At 44.5% G+C, this 22,500-nt stretch overlaps 2 protein-coding genes across 3 annotated transcripts in view; one reads left to right on the top strand and one right to left on the bottom strand.

The window, feature by feature from the left end:
- The window catches only part of LOC137632461 (uncharacterized), a 13,407-nt gene extending 12,248 nt beyond the window's left edge, over positions 1 to 1,159 (bottom strand). Inside the window, exon 1 of the mRNA XM_068364394.1 lies at positions 487 to 1,159. Coding sequence (XP_068220495.1) covers positions 487 to 876 — 390 coding nt within the window. The 5' untranslated portion in view covers positions 877 to 1,159. The remainder of the gene's footprint in view (positions 1 to 486) is intronic.
- LOC137632561 (protein LZIC-like) overlaps positions 1 to 22,500 on the top strand; it is a 139,934-nt gene that overhangs the window by 72,172 nt on the left and 45,262 nt on the right. The window contains exons 1-2 of one of the 2 annotated variants that reach the window (XM_068364554.1): positions 9,871 to 10,082; positions 22,265 to 22,373. In XM_068364554.1, the coding sequence (XP_068220655.1) occupies positions 22,267 to 22,373 (107 nt within the window). In that variant the 5' untranslated portion in view covers positions 9,871 to 10,082; positions 22,265 to 22,266. Of the gene's footprint in view, positions 1 to 9,870; positions 10,083 to 22,264; positions 22,374 to 22,500 lie in introns of those variants that run through there. The other variant, XM_068364556.1, reaches the window with a different exon arrangement.

Below are 22,500 nucleotides of genomic sequence, written 5' to 3'. Positions count from 1 at the left end.
ATAGCAAAAGTATTTTTTTAACTATTGTCTTAATTTTTCATCAACAGTCTCCCCACTTTCGTTATAGAATTTTTATACATCTTTTGCCTTCTGATATATAACCACAAGAGAATTGTTTAAGAATATTTATATAGTTTCTGTAAATTAAATAGTTTTTTATTCATTTCCCATTAAGAAAAATCATTTCAATATATCCAAAATGAATAAGTTTGAAGTTTAACGTATTAAAATTATGTTAGTGAATAGGATTATTTTTAAAATCAGTTTCCACTTTTAGCAAAGTAATAAGAGTTAAGTTGACCTGTCTATAATACAGTCCTTTTCTTAGACCTGCCTTTCAGGTCCCACCCGCTACCCCAAATAAATTTTGATGTTAAAACTTGATTATGGTCTTATGTCGTTTATATCATTCCTAAATCTTTTATTTCCCTATCAATGCAATTATTTCTTTATTGAAATAAGCAGTAAAGAAAATATTCTCCATACCTTCATCACTTGTTCAGGAGGTACTGTCCCAGGCGAGGACCTTTGAGAAAAAGAGGCATTAGCAATAGAAGTAGAGTTCCCAGAAGACGCGATACGTGGGGAACACTGTAGTCCGGGCGTATTTGCAGCAGAAGACACTGGATGTACAACACTATTTACGCAAGGCATGGCTGGAGTGCCACTCGAAGCGCTCACTAGAGGCAAAAGTTCTGAAATTTTCTCATCTTCGGACTTGGCACTAGACACGCTGGGAGAGGCACCGTTCGTGGCCTTCTCAGACAAGTTCTTCGGGCTGTCGACTGTGCATATCATACTGACTACTCCTGATTTACCATCGCCATCCGTTGGGAAATCATGGGAAACACTTTTTTGGCGGAAATAAGGATTCATCTCCTATTTCCGAAATCATTCTCATTATTTGGTATTTCGACGCGCGTTGGAAATGTATTTATAGCCTTGAATAACTAGTAACTTACAAAATCAAAACGTAACCGATGTAACAAATAACACTGCACAAATAAAACAAGTCCCGTATCCTTGCCTAGTATGGCAGGGCGTGCGAATGTCTAGAGGGATTCTCGCCTTCTGCCTTCTACCAGTCTATTTGATCTCGCCAGCTTTTGGAATGAGGTCATCGCTAAGGGCACGAGAAGGGGTCAGAGGTTACATTGGATAGCTTCTGTAATACGTAAGAGCGCAATCCTCTTCAACAGCTATCCCGTCTTATTTCTTCTTTCCTAATTTAAATATTGGCGAGGTCTTCTTCGGTATAGGAGAATTTGATCTGCACCTCAACACTTTGATATCTGTGACGTTAGTGGCCTGCTACGTATGAAGCCTTAGACTAACCCCACAGAGATAGTACTGTAAAGTCTAAAGCATAACTTTTTAACTGGTACACGTTAGGCCATTCTTTTAATGACCTCATGAAGTGAACGATGAATTATGGAATTCCGCATCGGGATCTCCGCTCACTTCACTACGCTCGGTGACATGCAATGCCCTTTATTCAACAAATTCCATTAAGCATAAAACCTTGCTCACTGCACATCGTATCCTTAAAACAAAAACAACGCTCTCGTTCTTTTCCATATCAAGTCCCAAAAATGTTGAAGGATTTAAAGAAATAAGAAAAAAAAGGAAAGGATTCGTACCTGTTGATAATTAAGGTGAAAATCCTTCTGCGTGATTGGCTACGGAGGACGGGTAGGCGGCGCATCTTCCCCCTCAGGAAAGCCAGTGGACGAGATTTGAATAGACAAGTGACCAGCTATTACCACTTTAGCCAGTTCCCTTCCTGGCCATGGAAGGAAAGCATGTTTTTTTTTTTGCGCTGCTCTTATAGGGAGGTCCATGCTAGTTTCTACGTATAAATTATCTAGATATAACTCTCACTTCAATTATTTGTTTATTTGCTTCGCACAGTAGGCTACTCATCCGTCCTTATCACTTCCACGGTTAAGGTAGCCAAGACTGTGATCACGTCAACAACTGTATCCTCATATCTGCTCGCATGCATTAAAATATATTTAATTAGAACGAGTGATAATTTTCTTTTTTTCGAGTTTTATTTTATTTTCATTTTATTATTATTTTTTTTTTAAATCAAATGCCACTGTTCTTGAGGATATAACCTTTGAGATAAATAACATAGCAGCCACATAGATTCCGACACCATATCGACACAGATAATGAAGTTTAGATCTTCTATGTGGGATTCATTAGTTATGTTCTGGTTCATACATTTATCTATTCAATTTTGTATTTGTAGCTAAGTATGCCCTGCGTTCACTAACCGGAATGAGAAAGTGTGAGATGAATATATATACATTTACAAATTTTTTCCCGTTCATGAATAGTTTTCTGAAGAAGATAATCCATTTTGAACATGATGATAACGAAGATGCTGATAACATTAAAAGGATCGTGATCTGTGCTATAGAAGTTTCCAACCTTTTACGTCCTGAGAATGATACCATTTATTATTAAAGCAATTTCCCTATGTGTCTGGGAATCCATGACAGAGCGAATTCCATATTAAAGAATTTTTGTGGCTTATTGAAAAATGGCAAATTCATTTGTTGAGGGGTTTGGTGAACCTCGACATTATTCTTGAAGGTTCATCATCTGCTTTTCCAAATTCTGTACAATACTCTGCGGAGATTCCTAGATTTTTCTCGATATCGTTTGTTCTATCAGGGATTCACTCACTTTTCCCAAGCAGAAGGAAGTGGCAATCGCCTCTACTGCCATGATATGGACATCTTGAAAAAGAAGTAAGTTTGGAGTGTTTAATATAAGAAAATGTAGAATTTCTGAAGTAAGAAATAATGAATTATGGAAATGTGGAAAAGGTTAGGGATTTGGCGCTGAAAGTACGAATTAGAATGCATGAACCTTTAGTAATTGGAACTATCTTGGCTAATGTATTAATATATCTATTAAGGGTTGCTGTGGCCTGGTGATAGCGTCCTTGCCTGGTGGTTGCCAGACTGGGGTTCGAGTCCCACTCAAACTCTTAAGTTCCTTTAGTCGCTGCAACCTCACCATCCTTGTGAACAAAGGATGGGGGCTTTGGGGAGCTTATATATCTATTTGCTGAGCCGTCAGCAGCCATTGCCTGGCCCTCCTTGGTCCTAGCTTGGATGGTGAGGGGGCTTGGGCGATGATCCTAATATGGTCAGTCTCGAGGGCCTTGTACAGCTTGAATGGGCAATGTCACTGTCCCTTGCCTCTGCCATTCATGAGCGGCCTTTAAACCTTTAAATACCATCTGTGAATCAGCTTCATCTTCTATTTTATAGTTACATCATTTTCTATTACTTTGACTAATTCAACCTTTATTTCCTTTTCAATTTTCTCTTTTGAATACGTTTCACATATTCGCCATGCATATCATCTTTTATTTTGTGTATATTTCTAATGCATTCAGTCTTTTTAAGGTTTTCTTATTTGATCTACAATATATCTCAATAATCTTTTACCTTCAGTTGTCCCTATGTTGTGGTACAACATACCCTTTATATATTCAATCTTGTTTTTACTGGTCATATCCCTGTGTTCTGGTATTAGTCGCCAGTGTGGTGTTGTGCAGGGTTGTTCTAACATTCTTTTCATAATTTTTATAGCATACTGCCGATTCCCCCCCCCCCTCTCTCTCTCTCTCTCTCTCTCTCTCTCTCTCTCTCTCTCTCTCTCTCTCTCTCTCTCTCTCTCTCTCTCTCTCCTTGCCCCTGTTTCTACATTTGCCAAGATAGATTGGATTACTACAGTCTCATATTTTCTAATTCACATTTTCATGGCCATATCCTCAGCCTTTGCACATTTCCGTCCTTCATTATTTCTTACTTCATAAATTCAACCTTTTCTCTCCCTTATCTAATGCTTATTTTATTGTCTCACTTGTTATTATTCGAATCCCCTAAACATTCACATTTAATTATCAACCCTCTAGACTTCTTTATCAAGTTGCCCATACTATGGCAGTAGGCGATTGTCACTTTCATTTCTTCCTTCTCTCTGCTGGGGAACATGGTGGCCGATGTGGTAACGTCCCTGACTGGTGAACGACAGACTGGGGTTAGAGTCCCGCTCAAACTCGTTAGTTTCTTTGGTCGCTGCAACCTCGCCATCCTTATGAGCTAAGGATTAAGGGTTTGGGGGAGGCTATAGTTCTATCTGCTGAGTCATCAGTAGCCATATCCGGGCCCTCCTTGGTTCTAGCTTGGGTGGAGAGGGGGCTTGGGTGCTGATCATATGTATATATAGTCAGTCTCTAGGGCATGGACCTGCTTGATAGGGAAATGTCACTGTCCCTTGCCTCTGCCATTCATGAGCGACCTTTAATCATTTATAACAGGGGGTGAAATCTTCTAAATTATTTTCCTGCCAGTAATCATTTATCTACCTGTTGGCGACAAGTCAGCGACATGTAAGCTATCAAGCGCTGACTAATCATAGGATAGTCACTCAGACACTGGAACAAAATTAGGAAGATTAACAACACTCTTGGATGGTTGCTGACATACCACTGACTAGACAGTGACTGGCCCTCTAACTAACTAGTTAGTTTGTTATTATTATTATTATTATTATTATTATTATTATTATTATTATTATTATTATTATTATTATTATTATCATTACTTTCTAAGCTACAACCCTAGCTGGAAAAGCAGAATGCTATAAGTCCAAGGGATCTAACAGGGAAAATAGCCAAGTGAGGAAAGGAAACAAGGAAAAATGAAATATTTTAAGAATATTAATTTGGTAATTTCTGCAGAGTTGCAGATGGGATGGGTTGAATGCCACAAGTGTGATCCATGCTTTTCTATGTTATTTCTTTCTTTATAAGATCTAGCTTTTTTCCGATATTACCCTACAGAATCTTCTATTAAGCTGTTAAATCCACAATATTGCCACGATTCATGACAGATATGCAGTTTCTAAATGAAAGTCTGTAACGACAACGCAATTATTACCGTAGGCAATAGATGATAAATTCCAATGATATATATAATCAAAAGGCTTCTCTTTTACAGACTAACTCACAGTTTTCCATAACAAGTTGACACTCGGCAAATAACATTTGTATCCATGGTTGATATATCCAACTACCCTTATAATTTCCACAGCACATCATGTTCACCATGTGTTCAGCATCTTTTTCTTGTTTTTTCTGTTGCGTGGATACCAGTACATTTTTTTTATTAGCTCCGCATATTTTTTTAACTTGAATTTCTTCTCATCGGAACCATGTCTCTAACAAAAAACAAAAAATAAATAAATAAACCCTAGCTTATGAAATCTCTCACGTATGTCATACATACCTCACATAACATAAGTTTTTCCTCATTATTATGAATAACTTTTCAAATCTCAGTATTACGTTTTAATGATGTGGGAAGTCACACCTGTAGTAATATTCTGAAATGGCATACATATCTTCTCTTTTATATTAGAGATCGGCAGAAAATAATGATTTATAAAAGCTAATGCATTAACCTTATCTTCCCCATTATAAACTTACGGGGCATAAATTTTGGTTTTAGTTCCCTAAACTTTTATGTCCCTACACCTTCCACCCTGGTCTATTCTGGTCGGCTCGATGCTGGTTTCAACAGCAAAATCAACAAAATTGCCAGTAGTGGTACACCTCGTATCAACAACTGAAATACCACCAAATGCATTAGCATTCTCAGTTTTCTTCTAAGTGATTTTATTTAAACCCTGTGAAGATATTATTACCACCAAGTTGTTTTCTTTCACTTTATCCGTATAAGTTCACATCTCTTTTTTCAGGAATGGGCATCTTCCTCGCTGCTGTATCTAATTATTAATTTTTTTTCATGTGATCGTCAATTATCGTGTTAGCCCCAGTGACAGTATTCTCATAGAATTATTATTAAAGTCAACTACCTGTGCAGAATTCGTGTCGCTTGTTATATGAGCCAAGAGAGAGCCCATTAAAGAGTGAATGAAGGGGATCGATGTTCATGAGAAAAGGACAAGGAGCGAGAAATTAGTGACCTTCTTTACCTCACCTGTGACCTGTCATGACGGACGGAGATTTTCGTGTAGGAGCACAAGAGTTTTTGTGTGTAAGAATACGGTAGAGTATTGAATTTGCATCGGGATTTTGTGATATGAGAACACTTGGAATGTGTAAATATGGAACATAGTATTAATTAAGCTGTAAATTTAGTGAGTCAGGTCAACCCGACATAGGGTTAAAGTTTAGAAGTCCTGCATTGATACTTGGATTGCCACGTGATCGATGACCCCTCGGTGTCGAGCAGTAGCCCTCAAAACGATCCCGGCTTAGAGTGTGAAAGTGAAGTCCGGTACCAAGTCGTATAGCGACAATATTATGGTCAATGAAATGTTGATGGTTGTGGAGGAGGTCATGGAAAATCAATGGAATTTTGGACTAACCACAAACCACCCAAGTCCTTGGATAGCAGAGCTGTTCTGGAACTAAGGCTGAGCAAGGAAAATAGAGACTCATGTTCGAGAGAGGGAATGAAGTCCTGGAAGTTCGTGAAAGCTCAAGCAGGAGGGAATTGTTCTCGACATATGGAAGGTTGGTGGGCCACTACCCTGTTGCTGGACTATTTAAAACAAATTTTAACTGCATGAAGAGGAAACCAGCGAAAGTGAAATAGAAGGATATGGTTGGTGAGAGGTTTATGACTATGATCAGTGATGTACTGGGACGGGTCAACAAAAAAAAAGCTACTAGGAGGAATGTGGTATGTGTAAAAGAGGGAAATTGCGTAAATGTGGTGCAATGCTAGTAATTTGGTGACGGGTAGTGCTGGAGATAGAAGAATAAATGGTAAGGGATGCTGCATGGTTGAGAATTAAGAAATAATTGTTATCTGGTCATTGGGGAAGAGAGTTGGGTGCGGCACTGAAGGGTGCCAAATTAGCATTGAAATAGAGACTGCATAACTTTGAACTTTGGACAAACTCATCCACTGTGCACAGCTGGATGAAGTCAGTTATCACAGTCAAAAGTAGGGTATGGACAAAGGAGCCATCAGAGATTATCATAAAACATTGACTGATAATCCTCGGAGAATTAGTTAAATTCCAGTTGGAACTACGCATCTCATTTGTACCCCTAGAAAAGAATAAGGCAGATACACTGGCCAGTTTAAAGAGGGCCTGACTGGTGAAACCAGAGAAGCCTGCAGACGAAGCAGTAAGGGTGTGTTGTGCTGCATTGCCAGATTCTACAAGATTTGCATTATCTGCACAATGTGTGGATAGACATGACCCTCTTCCTGTCTAAAAGGATCGACCCTGCAATCACAAGAGAAGATGTGTGAGGAGTGGTCAGAAGCTATGGCAGCTGTCAGTCAATCGATCAGTTCCATAGGGCCCACAATTCTGGAGAGATCCATGTTGAAGTAAACTTATCAAGGCTGGCCATAAATGTAACGTATTACTGGTGACGCTTGAATCTCTCCATGATTGACTGTGGACTGAGCAGAGTGGTGATCTGGATGGAGCTGTTGTCAGAGACAGTGTCTGAAACGGACCGTTTCTGAATAGGGAACCACTGGATGAGGTGCTAATGAACAACAGCACTCCTTTCTGTTCTGAAGCTTTCAAGGGAGGGCTTGACAAGTGGAATATCTGTTGGGTTTTCAGGGCAGTATAGACTGAGTGAAAACATAATCTGCGATAGGTACCACAGGAAAATCAAGGCCATGGTTGAGAGAGGACAGATAACCCTGATGGAGGCAATGTTCTGGTATAACAAGTAGCCAAGACTGGGACAAAGAGAGGGACCTGTGCCTCCACGAGCAGTGTTTCAATATGAGTGTGGACACCCTTGTCTGGAACTTGCAGATATTGAGTCAGATGGGCCCTCAACCATTAGTTAAGGCCACACTGGAGGCAGCAAACATTGGGGTATGCGTACGACTTGAGCGGCAGAATAGTGACACATGGCCAATCAAGAAATACCACCCTCCAACGTATTTTACTCAGTTTTCAAAGCTCTCCTGTGCAAATTTACCATTACCTGATGGAAAATCATTTGGTATTGGGTGAAGACGCTAGGAACCGCCATGGCATTTTAAAATATGTTACATCGTTCAAGCAGCAACTGCAGAGGACAAACTCTTCCCGCACATCCAGTGTGGCCACCCACATAAGATACAATACATTTCAAATTGCTACAGAAATCTCTTCCCTGCAACCTCCACGCTCGTCACATTCAGTGTGGCCTTAGCCTACCATTAAGGTTAGAGACAAGGTATGGGAGAAACCATCAAAGTACCAATGTGTTACTTAATAGGGACAAGGTACGGTGACAGACGTCCACTTTTGACACTCCCTAGATGTGAACAAAATTGGTGACTGATTGAAGGATGGCACAAGTGAGGCAGAGCAGGAAGAGGAGTTGGTGGCACTGTGACGATTTCACGAGTGATACCGGTCTGTTCAGATGACTGATTATGAGATGGTCATTGAATCTGTGGAATATTAGCATGATAGTTGTGGGAATGTAAAGTGATCATGAGATCAGGGGCATGTGGGAAATCCGGTGTGAAGAGTGAATAAAGGGGGCCGATGTTCATGAGAAAGGGATGAGAAAATTAGCGCCCTGGTTGACCTGACTCATGACCTGTGAGGACATAATAGATTTTCGTGTTGGAGCACGTAAGTCTTAGAGCGCAGGAATGCATTAGAATAGTGTGATTGTATAGGAATTTTGTGATATCTGCAAGTGGGAGAATGTGGATGGAGTAAAATTTAGTAACTCGGACAAACTCGGCTCAGGGCTAAAGTTTGGAAGTCTTACGTCGTGGGTCTGAGGAAATAAAAGAGCCCAAGTTCATCTTTGCAGTCAGCGTTTGAACTGGGTAGAGCTACTACTGTACATCTATTAAGACTCAGACAAGTCGTTTGCAAAACCATATCTCCTACTGATTTCTGCAAAAGTAGCAGGTTAGCTGCGAAATTAAGTCATTGTTGAACGGAACTACTATTTGTTTTATTAAGACTGACTTCTTGTTTGGAATAACATATTGCATATTTAATTCAATCAATTGGATATTAGCTCCCAAATATTTGCTAAAGATTAGCCTAATGAATGGTCTCTAATTAAATTATGTCTTATTTATCGGATTACCCCCGATGACATCAGATCCCTTTAGAGCTATTAACCCTTTTCATAGGCAATGGTTGTACTAGGGCCAGCCATTGGACCGTTGCTGTCAGTGGGAGAATAAGTTGTTTAGGTCCCACAGCTGACCTGTAAATCAGATATCACAGTCATTCGTTTTCTATGCATTATAATGCACATTTCTTACTCTACAGGGTCTACTTCATGAAATTATTGTAATATATTTCCAATTATTGTTTTTAGGAAAAATATAAGGCTCGATTTTAAAATCCACAAAAACGTCCTCGTCATGCTGTAAGTTATTAAATTGTTTAGCCTATATTGATCTACACGATACTTACAATTTTTGTTTTTTGAATCATCTGATGCTTTTTGCGTAATAAATATAAGCATTTTTTATCTGCAATTAAGCTATTTACATGTTAAGGCAACCTTAAACAGTCGAGTTTCCAGTAAACTAATAAAATTTTAATTACACTACTACTATTGATGTGTAGGTTATATATACAAATATTTCTAGTTTTATGTTATGCAATATTCATTAATATCAACTTAAAAGGCCACCTGTAAAATTATAATGACAATGGTATACGATGTGATCGGTTATCGTCCTCATTGGAGTAGATCAAGCAGTCAATTGTCAAGCAGGACGAGAAGAAGGTTGCCAGGTTGGCCTTTTGGGGCCAAAAACTTCAAATTTGGCCTTTTTTCGTACCAGATACCTGAGTTTGGCCTTTTGAAATTGGTTAGTCTTAAATGCTATACTTTCGGTCTTTTTCTTCTATTATGTTGTCCTTTTAAAGCTACAGTTGATCAGACGTTGGCCTTTTCTCATTTGGAAAATCTGGCAACCCTGACCGAGAAGTTAGAAATCAGCTGATAGCCGCTTAACCGCAAACGGGGAAACTCGTATCTCTGCTGCTCTGCAAGTTTTTCGTTGTTAAGGAATTAAAAGGTAATTATTTCGTAGCTTTCACATTATTGAGCTCAATGATTCCCTGTTTCAATATAAATAATTCTCTAGGTATTGAGTAAACTTGATTACAAGTTACAGGGGCAGAATGCAATAGGCACAATTCTTTGACATATCGTAGCCTAAGCAGGGAAATAGGAAATACTTGGTTAGTATGTACCTTTGAAAATCAAATTTATTGATAATGTATGGTATATTACTTTCTCCCAATTTGGCAATTCTCTCACCAACCAAGAGAGATATACCTTTTCCCGATCACGACAGTAAGCTATTTTGTGTTTAAGGACCATTGCTTTTATTGGGAGGACCTTGGAGGGAAACATAATAAGGGAAAGAAAATCTATTAACTGTAGCAGCGTTAGACATAAGAAATGAATAAGGTGTATTATAAGATAAGCAGTGGAAAAATGCACATCTCTTGTATAATTAATAACTGGATTATCATTAAACAAGTAAAACATATGGAGGTTGCAAGGCCTGTTACTGAAATTTTATTGTCCTTAACTTGACCTAACAGTGCACTGGGTTTTATGTGATCATGGACCTGTCCAACTGCAACAGTACCTAGCATCGAAAGGCATATGAATTATGTAACTAAATGCAGCTGATATAAAGTAACCTAACGGTAAATCTTTACCCGTTTAACTGCACTGGTAAACATCGAACAACCATGTTCACGTCTGAACCTAACGTAGGAGTCCTTGTCTGCACCTTTCCCACCTTACCTGAATCGTCCTATGACGTTGTATTCTTAATTACATCAGTAGTACTTCAAAGCGTTTTTGAATGGTGCATGAGTGAAGTTATACAGCCATTAAAATCTAAAGAAGTTTCCAGGCCTTACCTTATGTGAGGCAAAGTTAACATTCAGTAGAGTAGGCCTTCTATACCTTGAATTATAGACTTACTCACTCAACTTACCTTCACAGTGATTACTTTTCTGTATTTGTTGATGCTGGTCTTGTGGTTTTATGTATTTTATTAAATGTGGATAGAGATGCAGAATGCTTAATATTGAGCCAGGATAACTTATTTTTTCGGAGTCTTTGTCGATAAGCAGCCAGGTCTTCCCGCGGCTGCAGAAAACGGGAATTTCTTCTTCCAACTGTTCATAAAATGAGGCCGCTGTACTACAAAAGGTTGTTCTGGAAAACCTCTACAAAAGAACACTACTTAACTTGAATGGCCCCACCTAACCTTACCTACAAGACGTGTCTCTACCTAATGGGGGGGTGGCTAATGCCCCCCTGCAATCCCCCCCCCCTATATTGCCATATCCTTATTCTTAAACCTAACGGGGGGGGGGGGGGGGGGGGGCTAATGTCCTCTGCGACCCTCTTTACACTGCCATATTCTTAATCGGCCATCACCATACATACAGGTGGCTGCGATCACTCTTACACCCAATTTTTTCACATGGTTAAGCTTTCAGAATTTGCTCTTTGCGAATATTTGCAAACTGATCTCATGGTTTGTTGGGATGCCGTTACATTAGTTATGAGGCCAGTACATGCCTTCTTTAGTCCTTAAAATTTTTATATCAACTCTTCAAGTTTGTCATGTTTTTATTCAATAGTTGTCATCAACTATTTTTAATAGGAAACTGTTGTTGATGATACATAGCCTACACCTTAACATTAGGTAACTCTAATTAAACCACCAGCAATTTGTGGAATCCCAGTAGAAAACATGTTGTTTGGTTGGGCCAATGAATGAAAACTACATAAACTGAATTGTCCTAGGACTAATACAGTGGTAACGTGTTTGCCTAGCATTCACATGGCAGCAGATTGATCCCCACCTGGGATCAAGAGTTTAAGCTATTTACTGGGGAGGCCACTACTGTGGTAGGGCACCACAGTGAGGGTTGGGCTTGCCCGGCTGATGTTCTGGTGAGCATCTATTCTGATGGAACTGGAACTGAAACCAGACACCTTTAACCTTTAAAATCTCAATACAAACCTTAGTTTGTTCTACTTGTATAAGAACCTTTCGTCCTTTAGAATAGGGAATGTCTTACCGGAGCTCGAATGGCTGTTGAATTCATTAATGATTTAGTTAACAACAGGTGGTGCGCATGGGTGAGTAGCCCTGCCCACTCTTGTCAAAGACTCTAAACTTTTGTCTTTGGCCACAATCTTTAATCTTTTTCTCTCTCTTATAGAGTTAATGGTTGTGATTGGATTCAATTATGAATGTGAAGAAAGAACTTCATAGGGGAGGGGGGAGATGGAGGCTGCAACAGTTTTATAGCTAGAGCGGCAGTCCTTCCACATTCTCTTTGCTCTTCTTGTAGGAGGTATCACTGTTCGCAGTCATCCACAAGTGCTAAGTGTAGATCAGGGCTACCTATGCTGTGGCAGGCCTTTTCTTTAAGGAAGAAAAAGAAGGTTAAGTCTTCTCACAGGGCTTTCGCTTAAATCTAGATCTCTCAATTTGGTATAGATCCTTCTATTGCAAAACATTCTTCTTTCAACAATCCAGTATCATCTTTTAGACCATTGTATAGATAGAAGACTGATATATAGGATTTTGGATCCACATGTCCCTCCTCCCTCTGGTTTAAGCATAGATGATCAATGTTACTGTTCCTTTAGTCCCATGCACACAGCTGACAGCCTTTCATTAAGCCTCTAGCAGATTCTGCTCAGCTTTACAAATGGTTGCATCATGTTATGGTTAGTAGTAGCTAAGTACTTTAGCTCTTAACATAGGTAAGGCTAATAGAGATGTTTGGTTACCAAATAAGTTTAAGATGTAAGGTGTTTATAGGTGGGTCTGTTGTTTAATCTAATTTTGTTCCGTAACCGAAAAACAAACCACGCTATTTACAAAGGGTATTACTTTTAGTGTAGCTGAAATGGCGAGCCATTAGAATTTAACGAGGGTGTATTACCCCCGCGCTAGTTAGCGGGGGGGTAGGGGAGTGGTAGCTAGCTACCCCTCCTCCCCCTCACACACAGGTGAATACCCACTTTCACTTTTGGCTCGGACTGTGACAGACGTCTCTGTCTTGGTCCTCTCTTGGCAGCCATTGTTTGTTTTGTCTTTACTTAATCGCTTACTTTTCTTTTACTCTATATATATGTAAACATGTTTTCATGTTTGTATATATATTTGAGTATAGAAATAAGTAAGTTTCCTTTTCAGCTTTGTGTGTGTAGTGTACGATATCTACGTGGAGGCCTCGGCAGTTAGGCCACCACGGCGATCGAGTTTGACTTATGTCTTTCTCTCTCTCTCTCTTGAGGTCGTTCACCCTTTTACTACGTGTTACTACGGCCTTGTAGCTTCCTTTCCGTGTGGGGGGGGGGTTGCTACGCCGTACGTTTGTCTCAATTAGTTATGAATCTAATTGTAGTTGTTTTTGTTTTTCAGCTTGTAGAACGATTCCTTTCGGGGTTTTCGTTCTTTCTTTAGTGTTCATTCATTTTTAAATTACATAATTCCATAGTTACATAATTATAATTGTTATAATTCTGTTTTGGTTACAGCTCTCCTTCCGCGAGTGTAAGTGGTTGTGAGGGCACGTGCCTGTTGTGTAATTCTTGTTCCTTTCCCTCGGGATTCCTCTTCGGAGCCTTCCCGGGGGAATGAATGTGTACTAATATTATTTGTTTTTATTTTTTTACAGTTACCTATCTAGTTCGTTTCTGTAATATGGCAACGGTGTGAGCTGTCTGGTTGAGTCCTGGGGATTCGGCTGTTGCTGCCTCCCCCCTTGTATTTTCGTCAGGGGCGTGTCTCCTTCTACTGGAAGTACTCCCGTGACGACGGACAGCTCTCCAGTTCATTTTAGAACTCTCAGGAGGCTTGCCTCCTTGGGCGGGTAACTTTCCTTCCGAGGGAAATTTTTCCTGTCCAGGCTTGAGTTTTTCCCCTTTTGGGGGGTTCTTCTCTTGCCTTTTTTTTTTTCGTGCGACTATGCTCTTGGTGCTGAGCGGTCGCACCTGCAGTTTCGCTCAAGGGGCTGGGCAACTGCAGGAGCTCCTCTTCGGAGGATTGGTCCTTTTAGGTCACTGGCTGACCAGTCTCTTCCACGAAGTGTTTCTCTTTCGTTCGCGAGAGAGTACACTCATAGAGACTCCTCTTCGGAGGTTTCTTCTGTTGCTGTTGGCCTCCCTCGCCGTAAGGCCCACCGTCCGCCTCGTCGTAAGGGCCTCTCATCTCCCTATAAGGGTGCTTGAGGCGCCTTTTTGGATCTCCGTTTGCTGCCTACAACTCCTTTTTCTCGATCTTCCGCCTTGGTGCAGATGGACAGCAGTCTGATCTCGTCTTCCGACGGGCAACGGTCTTCCCGACGGACAACGGTCTTCCCGACGGACAGCGGTCTTCCGACGGACATCAGTCTTCTGGCGGACAACGATCCCTTCGGGGCAAAGGGTTGCCCCCACGGGGGTTCTTCCCTTGCGTGTCAGGGTTTCCCTGCGCGCCCTTCTGCTGTGTTCTCTCCTGCTCCTGCTCAGTGTTAGCACACAGGCGCTCTTCTGCTCATCAGCGCTCTCCTGTTCGTCAGCGCTTTCAAGATGATCATCCCTGCGGTTCCTGTTGGTTCCTGTTACGCGCCCTGTGCGCCCACGTTCGCCCTCGCGATCTAGAACTTCGGTTCAGGTCTGGGTCAAGGACTCTTCTTCTTTGCGCAGGCTTCCACGCGTAGCCTTCTGCTCGTCAGCGATCATCAGCTCGCCAGCGATCATCAGCTCACCAGCGATCATCAGCTCGCCAGCGATCATCAGCTCGTCAGCGATCATCAGCTCGCCAGCAATCACCTGTCTCTCGGCGATCTCCGGATCGCCCACGTGTGTTACAGCCGGCACGCCAACGTTCTCCAACACTTCTGAAGGAACATGGTTCGCCAGCTACTAGCTCACCTGCGGATGCTGATCGCCATCGCGCGACCCTCAAACTGCGGATGCTGATCGCCATCGCGCGACCCTCAAACTGCGGATGCTGATCGCCATCGCGCGACCCTCAACTGCGGATGCTGATCGCCATCGCGCGACCCTCAACTGCGGATGCTGATCGCCATCGCGCGACCCTCAACTGCGGATGCTGATCGCCATCGCGCGACCCTCAACTGCGGATGCTGATCGCCATCGCGCGACCCTCAACTGCGGATGCTGATCGCCATCGCGCGACCCTCAACTGCGGATGCTGATCGCCATCGCGCAACCCTCAACTGCGTATGCTGATCGTCATCGCGCGACCGCACACCTGCGTATGCTGATCGTCATCGCGCGACCGCACACCTGCGTATGCTGATCGTCATCGCGCGACCGCACACCTGCGGATGCTGATCACCATCGCGCGACCCTCAACTGCGTATGCTGTTAGCCATCGCGCGATCGCCCACCTGCAGATGCTGCTCGCCATCGCGCGACCGCCGACCTGCGCATGCTGATCGCCATCGCGCGACCCTGGCATGCTGATCACCATCGCGCGACCCTGCGCATACTGATCACCATCGCGCGACCCTGCGCATACTGATCACCATCGCGCGATCGCTCTCCTGCACAGGCTGCTCGCGATCGCTCACCTTTGCAAACTGCTCGACCATCGCGTCGGCATAACACAACGCGCCATCGCCAACCTGCGCATTAGCGCTCACCAGCTCACCACCGATCGCTTGTTGATCCATATCGCCAGCGGTCTTCCTCGCCCACGCGGCAGCGCGTTTCCTCCCCATCGCGCTAACGCTTGCGTTCGCCGCCTCGGACTCGCTCTCATCTACCTGCCCACCCTCACGACCGCTCGCCTGCGCGACCGCTCGCCCGCGCGACCGCTCGCCCGTGCGACCACTCGCCTGCGCGCCCACACTCCCACGTGCCTGCACGTCTACGCTCATGCTCTCCAATGTTCGCCCACGCGCGAACCAACGGTTTTTCCATCGAGCGGACGGATGGTGTTCCGTCGCGCGAACCTACAGTGTTTCTTCGCACAAATGTCGGCTTATTTCTTGCAGTATCCATTGCTCGTCTATGGGTTATCGCTCGCCGACCACCAGCTCTCGCCCTTCCTACCACGCTCGCCCTCCTTCTGCGCTCCTTTGCTCACCTTCGTTTGCGTTAACGCGCATGAGCGCTTCCACGTTCGCCCACGCGAAAATCTTTGAATTTCCGTCGCGCGAGCTCCAGGGCGATTGCGACCACGATTCCCAATGGGGTTTTCGCAGCATGACCAGCCTGGCGAGTTCTTCTGGAGCGTATTTCCAGAACACGGCCTCACCCCGTAAACGCAGAGCATGGCACTTGCAAGAATAGGAGAAACTTAAGGGAGATCTGAGCAACACTCCTCTTTCCTGAACCTGGGTTAGCCCTTCCCCGTCATTACCTGGAAGGATTTTTGGCGGGGGGGACTTTCCGTTCGAGATTTCTCCATCGGACGAGGGGTGACTGCTTACCTCTTCCTCTGGGAGCTTACCAGGTTCTTTCCCTCCTTGGTTACGGCCCGAGGTTTGGTTCAAGGAAGCTACAGGAAGATCAAGGGTACTTTCCTCCTCTCGAGCTCAGGCACCTTGGCCTTTCGTCGTTAAGTATCTAACTTGCGGACAAGCTCGATGTTGTACCATCTGGACGCGCTGACTGAGGGCTTCCTTCGGGTGTCTCATCTGTGGAGGTCGACGACCTCAGACACCCTTCCATCCTTGAGAAGAGTTTGTTTGTGCCCAAGGACAGAGACTTAGACAGCTGCTGTGCGGAGGAAATCGACTTCCGGTTTCACTCCTCCAAGGCGCTTTCTTCCAGACTCTGCAGGGCTCCAGCGCCCTTTTCTTTCAACCACGTCGGCCTAAGTTATCGGCTACGACAACTGGGACAAGGTGTCCAATTGCAGTTTCCTCCTGTCAGGAACAGATGGCACGGGAGACTCCCCCGGGGGGGCATAGTCCTAAAAGGAGTTCACGAACTCTAGGATTGCAGGTTTTTCGCTGGGAGGATGCTTAAGGTTACTCATCCGAATGACAGCTTCCCGATGCCCATTCCCGCACAATCTCTGTGATTAGCCAAGGATATCGTGCCTGCCGTCTCTGTCAGCGAATTCAGTGTCTCTGAACCTCTTGCCATAGCGTCAGCAGAGTTGCCCGGTTGGGCAGAATGATCCATACCTTAGGCGAAGGTCTTCCTTAGGATCATCGACGGCTTCACCCCCGGCCCCCTCAGTCGATCCTTTCTTGTAAGGAAGGATCTGAGAGGGGATGTCCGTAGTCGACCTCTCAGCCCTGATCAAGTTTGTCGAACAAACTTCGGCCAGCGTAGACCAGCAGAATCGATCAGACTGGTAACGAGGCGACAGGACTCCTTAAACCCTGGATCGGAAGGACGGGTACTTTCAGTTTCCATTCCATCCATCTTCCAGGGTGCTCGTCGAATTCAGCCTAGACTGCAAGTATTCCTGCTTATGATGCAGTGTGGCTATCCTGCCGTGGCATAGCAGGTTTGTTTCCCCAGAGAACTCTCCCTGCCTTCCTCTTGGCCGCTCAGGTGCAGGCTTCCGCCTCCTCTGCTGTTTGGAGGGCTGGTCAACTCCGGTAGGCTCGGGTTCGACCTTCTTCAGCGCCGGGACAAGCTTCCGGACGCTTACCATGAGTGTTGGCTCATGGTATTTTGCTTGGAGCCTTCTCTTCCTCCGCCTCAACATCTGGAGTATCTGGCCATGATATTGAGTCAACGGCCTTACCACGTTGGAAACCCCGCTTCTCGTCCGTCCAGCGAGGTTAAGCAACGTCGGTACTTGGATGGGTGACCACCTGGTGACGCCAGATTCTGTTACCACATCCTCCGAGCCTTCCTTTCGGTTGACTGTGGCAAGACTGAGGAGAGTCGCAGTACCTGTTCTCAGTCAAGCAGAGCTTTCAGCCCTACCTTGGAACATTTCCTAGTTCTCCTTTCCTCATTGACCCGTCTATAGTCCGAACGGTCGCCTCAGGATAAATTCCATGTGGGGCGATCCAAGTTCCGGTGGCTTCAGGCAATGTTTAACCGGACTCCCTGGCCCTATGGGACCAGCGGAACTATTACCTGTAGACCTGCAATGGGTGTTGACCTATGGAGCCTCTTGATGGTAGTGGATATTCTCGTCCTTTCCCCACATTCTTGATGCGGTTCTCGGACTCGTCAAAGGAAAGGGGGGGGGCATGTTCCGGTCCAGGCCTATGGTCAAGACCTGAAGGATACCTCTCCATCATTCAGGCAGGCTTAGGGGCCTTAGTCTGGCCCCTCTTCAGATCCTACAGCTCCTGCCGAGTCGCCCCGTTGCGCGTCGACTTCATTCTAACCATCAGGGGACGCATTTTCACACCTTCACATCTTGCAGTAGAGATACCGGGATGATTGAGATTCTCTCAATTCCACCATCGGCTCTCTCATTCCAGGCAGGGGAATGTTTCTCTCAGACTATCCGAGCAGAGCCTCGTAGAGAGAGTGTACCTGGGGGTCTTTGACCTTGGGTAACCAGCAAGTGCTGGTCTGGGGGACCTGATCGCGACAGCTTGGAACCTCAAGCTTCCGCTATTCTTCCCCCCAGTCTCAGACCCCGAGACTCTGGCAAGATGCATTCCGGTGATGGTGGGACAACTTCGACGCCTGCATCTTCCCTCCTTTTTGTCTGTGGACAATGGGTCTCAACAAGACCAGGTTGTCTGTCAACCTTTCAATGGGAGAGCTCCACTGGGACTATGCGCAGAACGGTTTCTGGACCCTCTGCTTCCCCTGACGGAACTCCCGGGAGAGCTTCTCCCACGGCGCAGACTACTCAAGCAACCACACTGCGACATCTCTCCCGAACCGGGGCGTCGCTTCGGCTTCATGCCTGGAGACACTACGCTTCCTCCTCAAGAAGAGACAACCCGCTACAGTCGCGGTACGGAGGTCGCGTCTTCGGCGATAGTCATCCACAGGGGTCTCCCAGGCAAAGTGAAGAGTCTAAGGTGGTTGGTGCCGTGGGAGATATACCTCTTCCCTTGAGGCCTCTTCTCCAGCAATAACGGTCTTATTGCCTTTCGGCGGGAGGAAACTCCTTTCCGCTCTCGGCAATGAAGCCTGTCGCTCAGCCTTTCCCTGACCTTCAGGCTTAAAGGAATAACTTTTTCCTGCCCGCTGGATCTATCCTCGCTCATGCGAAGCTACGATCGTCCCTGCCCTAGTCGGAGGGAGACCTCCAACTTGGAGCATGGCTCGGACTTTTAGTCCTTTAAGAGATCTTCTCAAGACCCTTTACGACAGGCCTCGGATTGTATTCCGCCTTGGGTCTTCTGCTCACTCTGGCCACGGCCAGTGTGTAAGCAATCTTCTTGGTCTCTTACTACTCCCCCCTTTCTAAGGAAGAGGGGAAGGCAACATTCAGGCTCGCTCCTGAGTTGTTGGCTAGACTCAGAATCTGAGGGTCCCGGCCCTTCGGTCCGATTCATTCAAGATTTCGAGTCTCCATTCTGTATCTGATGTCCCAAGACCTTCTCTTTCTTGCCAGTAAAGGAATCGAGAGGTTAGCGCTGGGAACAGCTGCAGTTTGTCCTCAATTGCAGCCGATTTGGGAGCACAAGGAGGACATGGGGGGAGAGTCACCAGTATACCTCTTCAGCCCGGACTCAAGGACATTCATCTCGACCTGTCTCCAGACCCTCCCCCGTCACGTCGCCCTACAGCACGATGTTGGATACATCGCAACGTCCCTCGCCTTCGAGTAATACTACTCTGTGACGCAGGTGCTACAAGCTGGAGTCTGGAAGCGTCTAATGACCTTCGCAGCCCGCTTCCTGCAGGGCGTGACCCAAAGGAGTCTCGATACGTTTTCTATCGCTCTGTGGTGGCTACACAACAGCTGGTCTAACCTCAGGCTCCTTTTTGGACAGGTAGCAGAAGGTTGAGGGCATTGTTATCAGGTTTTAGTCTGCATGAACGAAAGAAGTATGACTGGCCCTTACTTCTTTCTTCATCATCCCCTCTACGGGGAAGCAGCATCCTGGTCTCTGCATAGCTGACCTCGAACCTCTGCAGGTAAACCATGCTTCCTTGTGTTCCGAGTATTGAGTCAATACTGTCGCGTCCCCCATACCCTGACGAGGTGGTATTGGGAACGTCCTAACTCAGAGTTCCTTCTGGAACTCCAGGTCAACTGCCTAGGACGGGTCACACTTCTTCCTTCACACACAAGCTTACGTAGGCCACATGGTTCCTTGCGGAGCAAGGAACTTGTGAGGTGCAGGGACTCCTTTTCTCGAGTGCGACTCACTCGGATTCTTAGTCCCCGGGTAAAGCCAAAGCCAGTATGGCTGGGGACTTTCCACCCTTCCTAAGGGATAAGTCACCCTTTGTAAATAGCGTGGTTTGTATTTCGGTTACGGAACAAATGACAAATTCGAAGATAATTTGTATTTTTCCTAACCATACAAACCTTAGCTATTTACACATATTTGCCCGCCAGCCCTGTCCCCCAAGACAAGTCCTACCTCTAAGTGAAAGTGAGTATTCACCTGTGTGTGAGGGGGAAGAGGGGTAGCTAGCTACCACTCCCCTACCCCCCCGCTAACTAGCGCGGGGGTAATACACCCTCGTTAAATTCTAATGGCTCGCCATTTCAGCTACGCTAAAAGTAATACCCTTTGTAAATAGCTAAGGTTTGTATGGTTAGGAAAAATACAAATTATCTTCGAATTTGTCATATTTCAACAGATCAGGCAATTGTCCCTTTCTACTTTACTACAAGAGAGTTACTTCTACTTCGAGACAAACATCCTTCTCCTTGTCTCATTCTTTGTAGTTAGATAAATCAGCCACTTGGATAGACCACTGGTCTGTATCAGTCAGCTTCTTGGTTGACACTGAAGACCAAACTGATCCTAACAAGAAAAAGTCCTTTAAGGAAATCATCCTGACATAAATCTCTCGTTATAGTTTATATATGAAAGATTTATTTTAATGTTACTGTTCTTAAAGTATTTTATATTTATTGTACATTACTTCTCTTATATTTTATTTATTTCTATATTTCTTTTTCTCACTCGGCTATTTTACCCTGTTGAAACCTTTTGGCCTATAGCTTCCTGCTTTTCCATTGGTTCTAGGAGGCACATCATGCATGCGATTCCTACAGTGGGAACTCAAGACAACCTGGTCACAACATTTAGACAATCCGCTGTTCCCTGTGAAAACAGGAGAAGAGACCAAGAAAGATTGATGGTGGTTGTAAGAAAAAACCTCCTTCATGGATATCTGCTCTTGCTACCTTCCCTGTTCTCTTTACGAACGCATCCCAAGAGGGGAGGGGAGCTCACCTAGGCTAACACATAGGATCCAGATCTGGACGAAGAAGGACCGCTGGCAACACTAATGTTTTGGAGATGACAGCAACAGCCCTAGCTCTCTTTGGACAGGATACTTGGTTGTGTTGATGAGTCTCCTTCATAAACAAACAAGGAGGTACTATGCCCCTTCAGCTATGCCAATTAGCAGTGAGGACTCTCGAGTGTGTAGAAATCAATGCAATTCCTCTGTCAGCCCTTTTTCATCTTGGCCAAAAGGAACGTGGTAGCAGACAAGTTGAGCAAGGTGACTCTTTCATCTTGGCCAAAAGGAACATGGTAGTAGACAAGGTGAGCAGAAAGGTTTGGGATGTCAGTTTGGAATTGTCTTTTTGTCATCAGATAGCAACAGAGACCCTGACTTGGTGGGGTTTTCTGATGCTGGACCTCTTTGCGAAGTCACTGAACAACAAGCTCCCGAGGTTGCATGTCAGCCCATTTTGTCCTGGCCAAAAGGAACGTGGTAGCAGACAAGTTGAGTAGGAAGATTTGGATGGTCAGCTCAGATAGCAATGGAAATCCTGACTTTGTGGGGTCTGATGATGGACCTATTCTCGACGTCACTGAACAACAAGCTTCCAGTTTACTGCTCTCCCATTCCATACCTGGAAGCAGTGTTTGAAGGCGGGTGTAGTAGCCATGGGACGGCCTTGACGTACTGTATATCCTTTTCTGCCGATTTGCATTCTAATCTGAATATGATTTTGCTCTTTGTTATTAGGATAACCCTGTTGATTTTGTTTTGCTGTTAAAACTTTTGATTCAATCAATTCAGCATTGTTCATATCAGAGTGATATTTAGTATGTTAGACCTGGCTGTAGTGTGTCAGAATTTACCCTTTTTTCCCAACATTATTTTTTTTTTTTTCAGAAATGGCTAGTAGAAGCAGAGGAGAAAATGAAAATAGGCAGTTGAAGCAACAGTTGGAGGATCAGCTGGATCGACTGGTACAACAGTTGGCAGATTTAGAGGAGTGCAAGTAAGTTCTGTGCTGTTTTATCAATTACTTCTGGATAAAGAATTAAAGTACTGTATACTTTAGTTGTCAGTGATTGAGTTCTTGCTTTACTTTTGTGAGTTTTCAGGAATTAAAACTTTCTTTGCTC

This window comes from Palaemon carinicauda, chromosome 41, assembly GCF_036898095.1.
Source record: "Palaemon carinicauda isolate YSFRI2023 chromosome 41, ASM3689809v2, whole genome shotgun sequence".
In the NCBI taxonomy this organism is placed as follows: domain Eukaryota; kingdom Metazoa; phylum Arthropoda; class Malacostraca; order Decapoda; family Palaemonidae; genus Palaemon; species Palaemon carinicauda.
The sequence above is the reverse complement of the archived record's forward strand: the minus strand, read 5'-3'. Positions and strand labels throughout refer to the sequence as shown.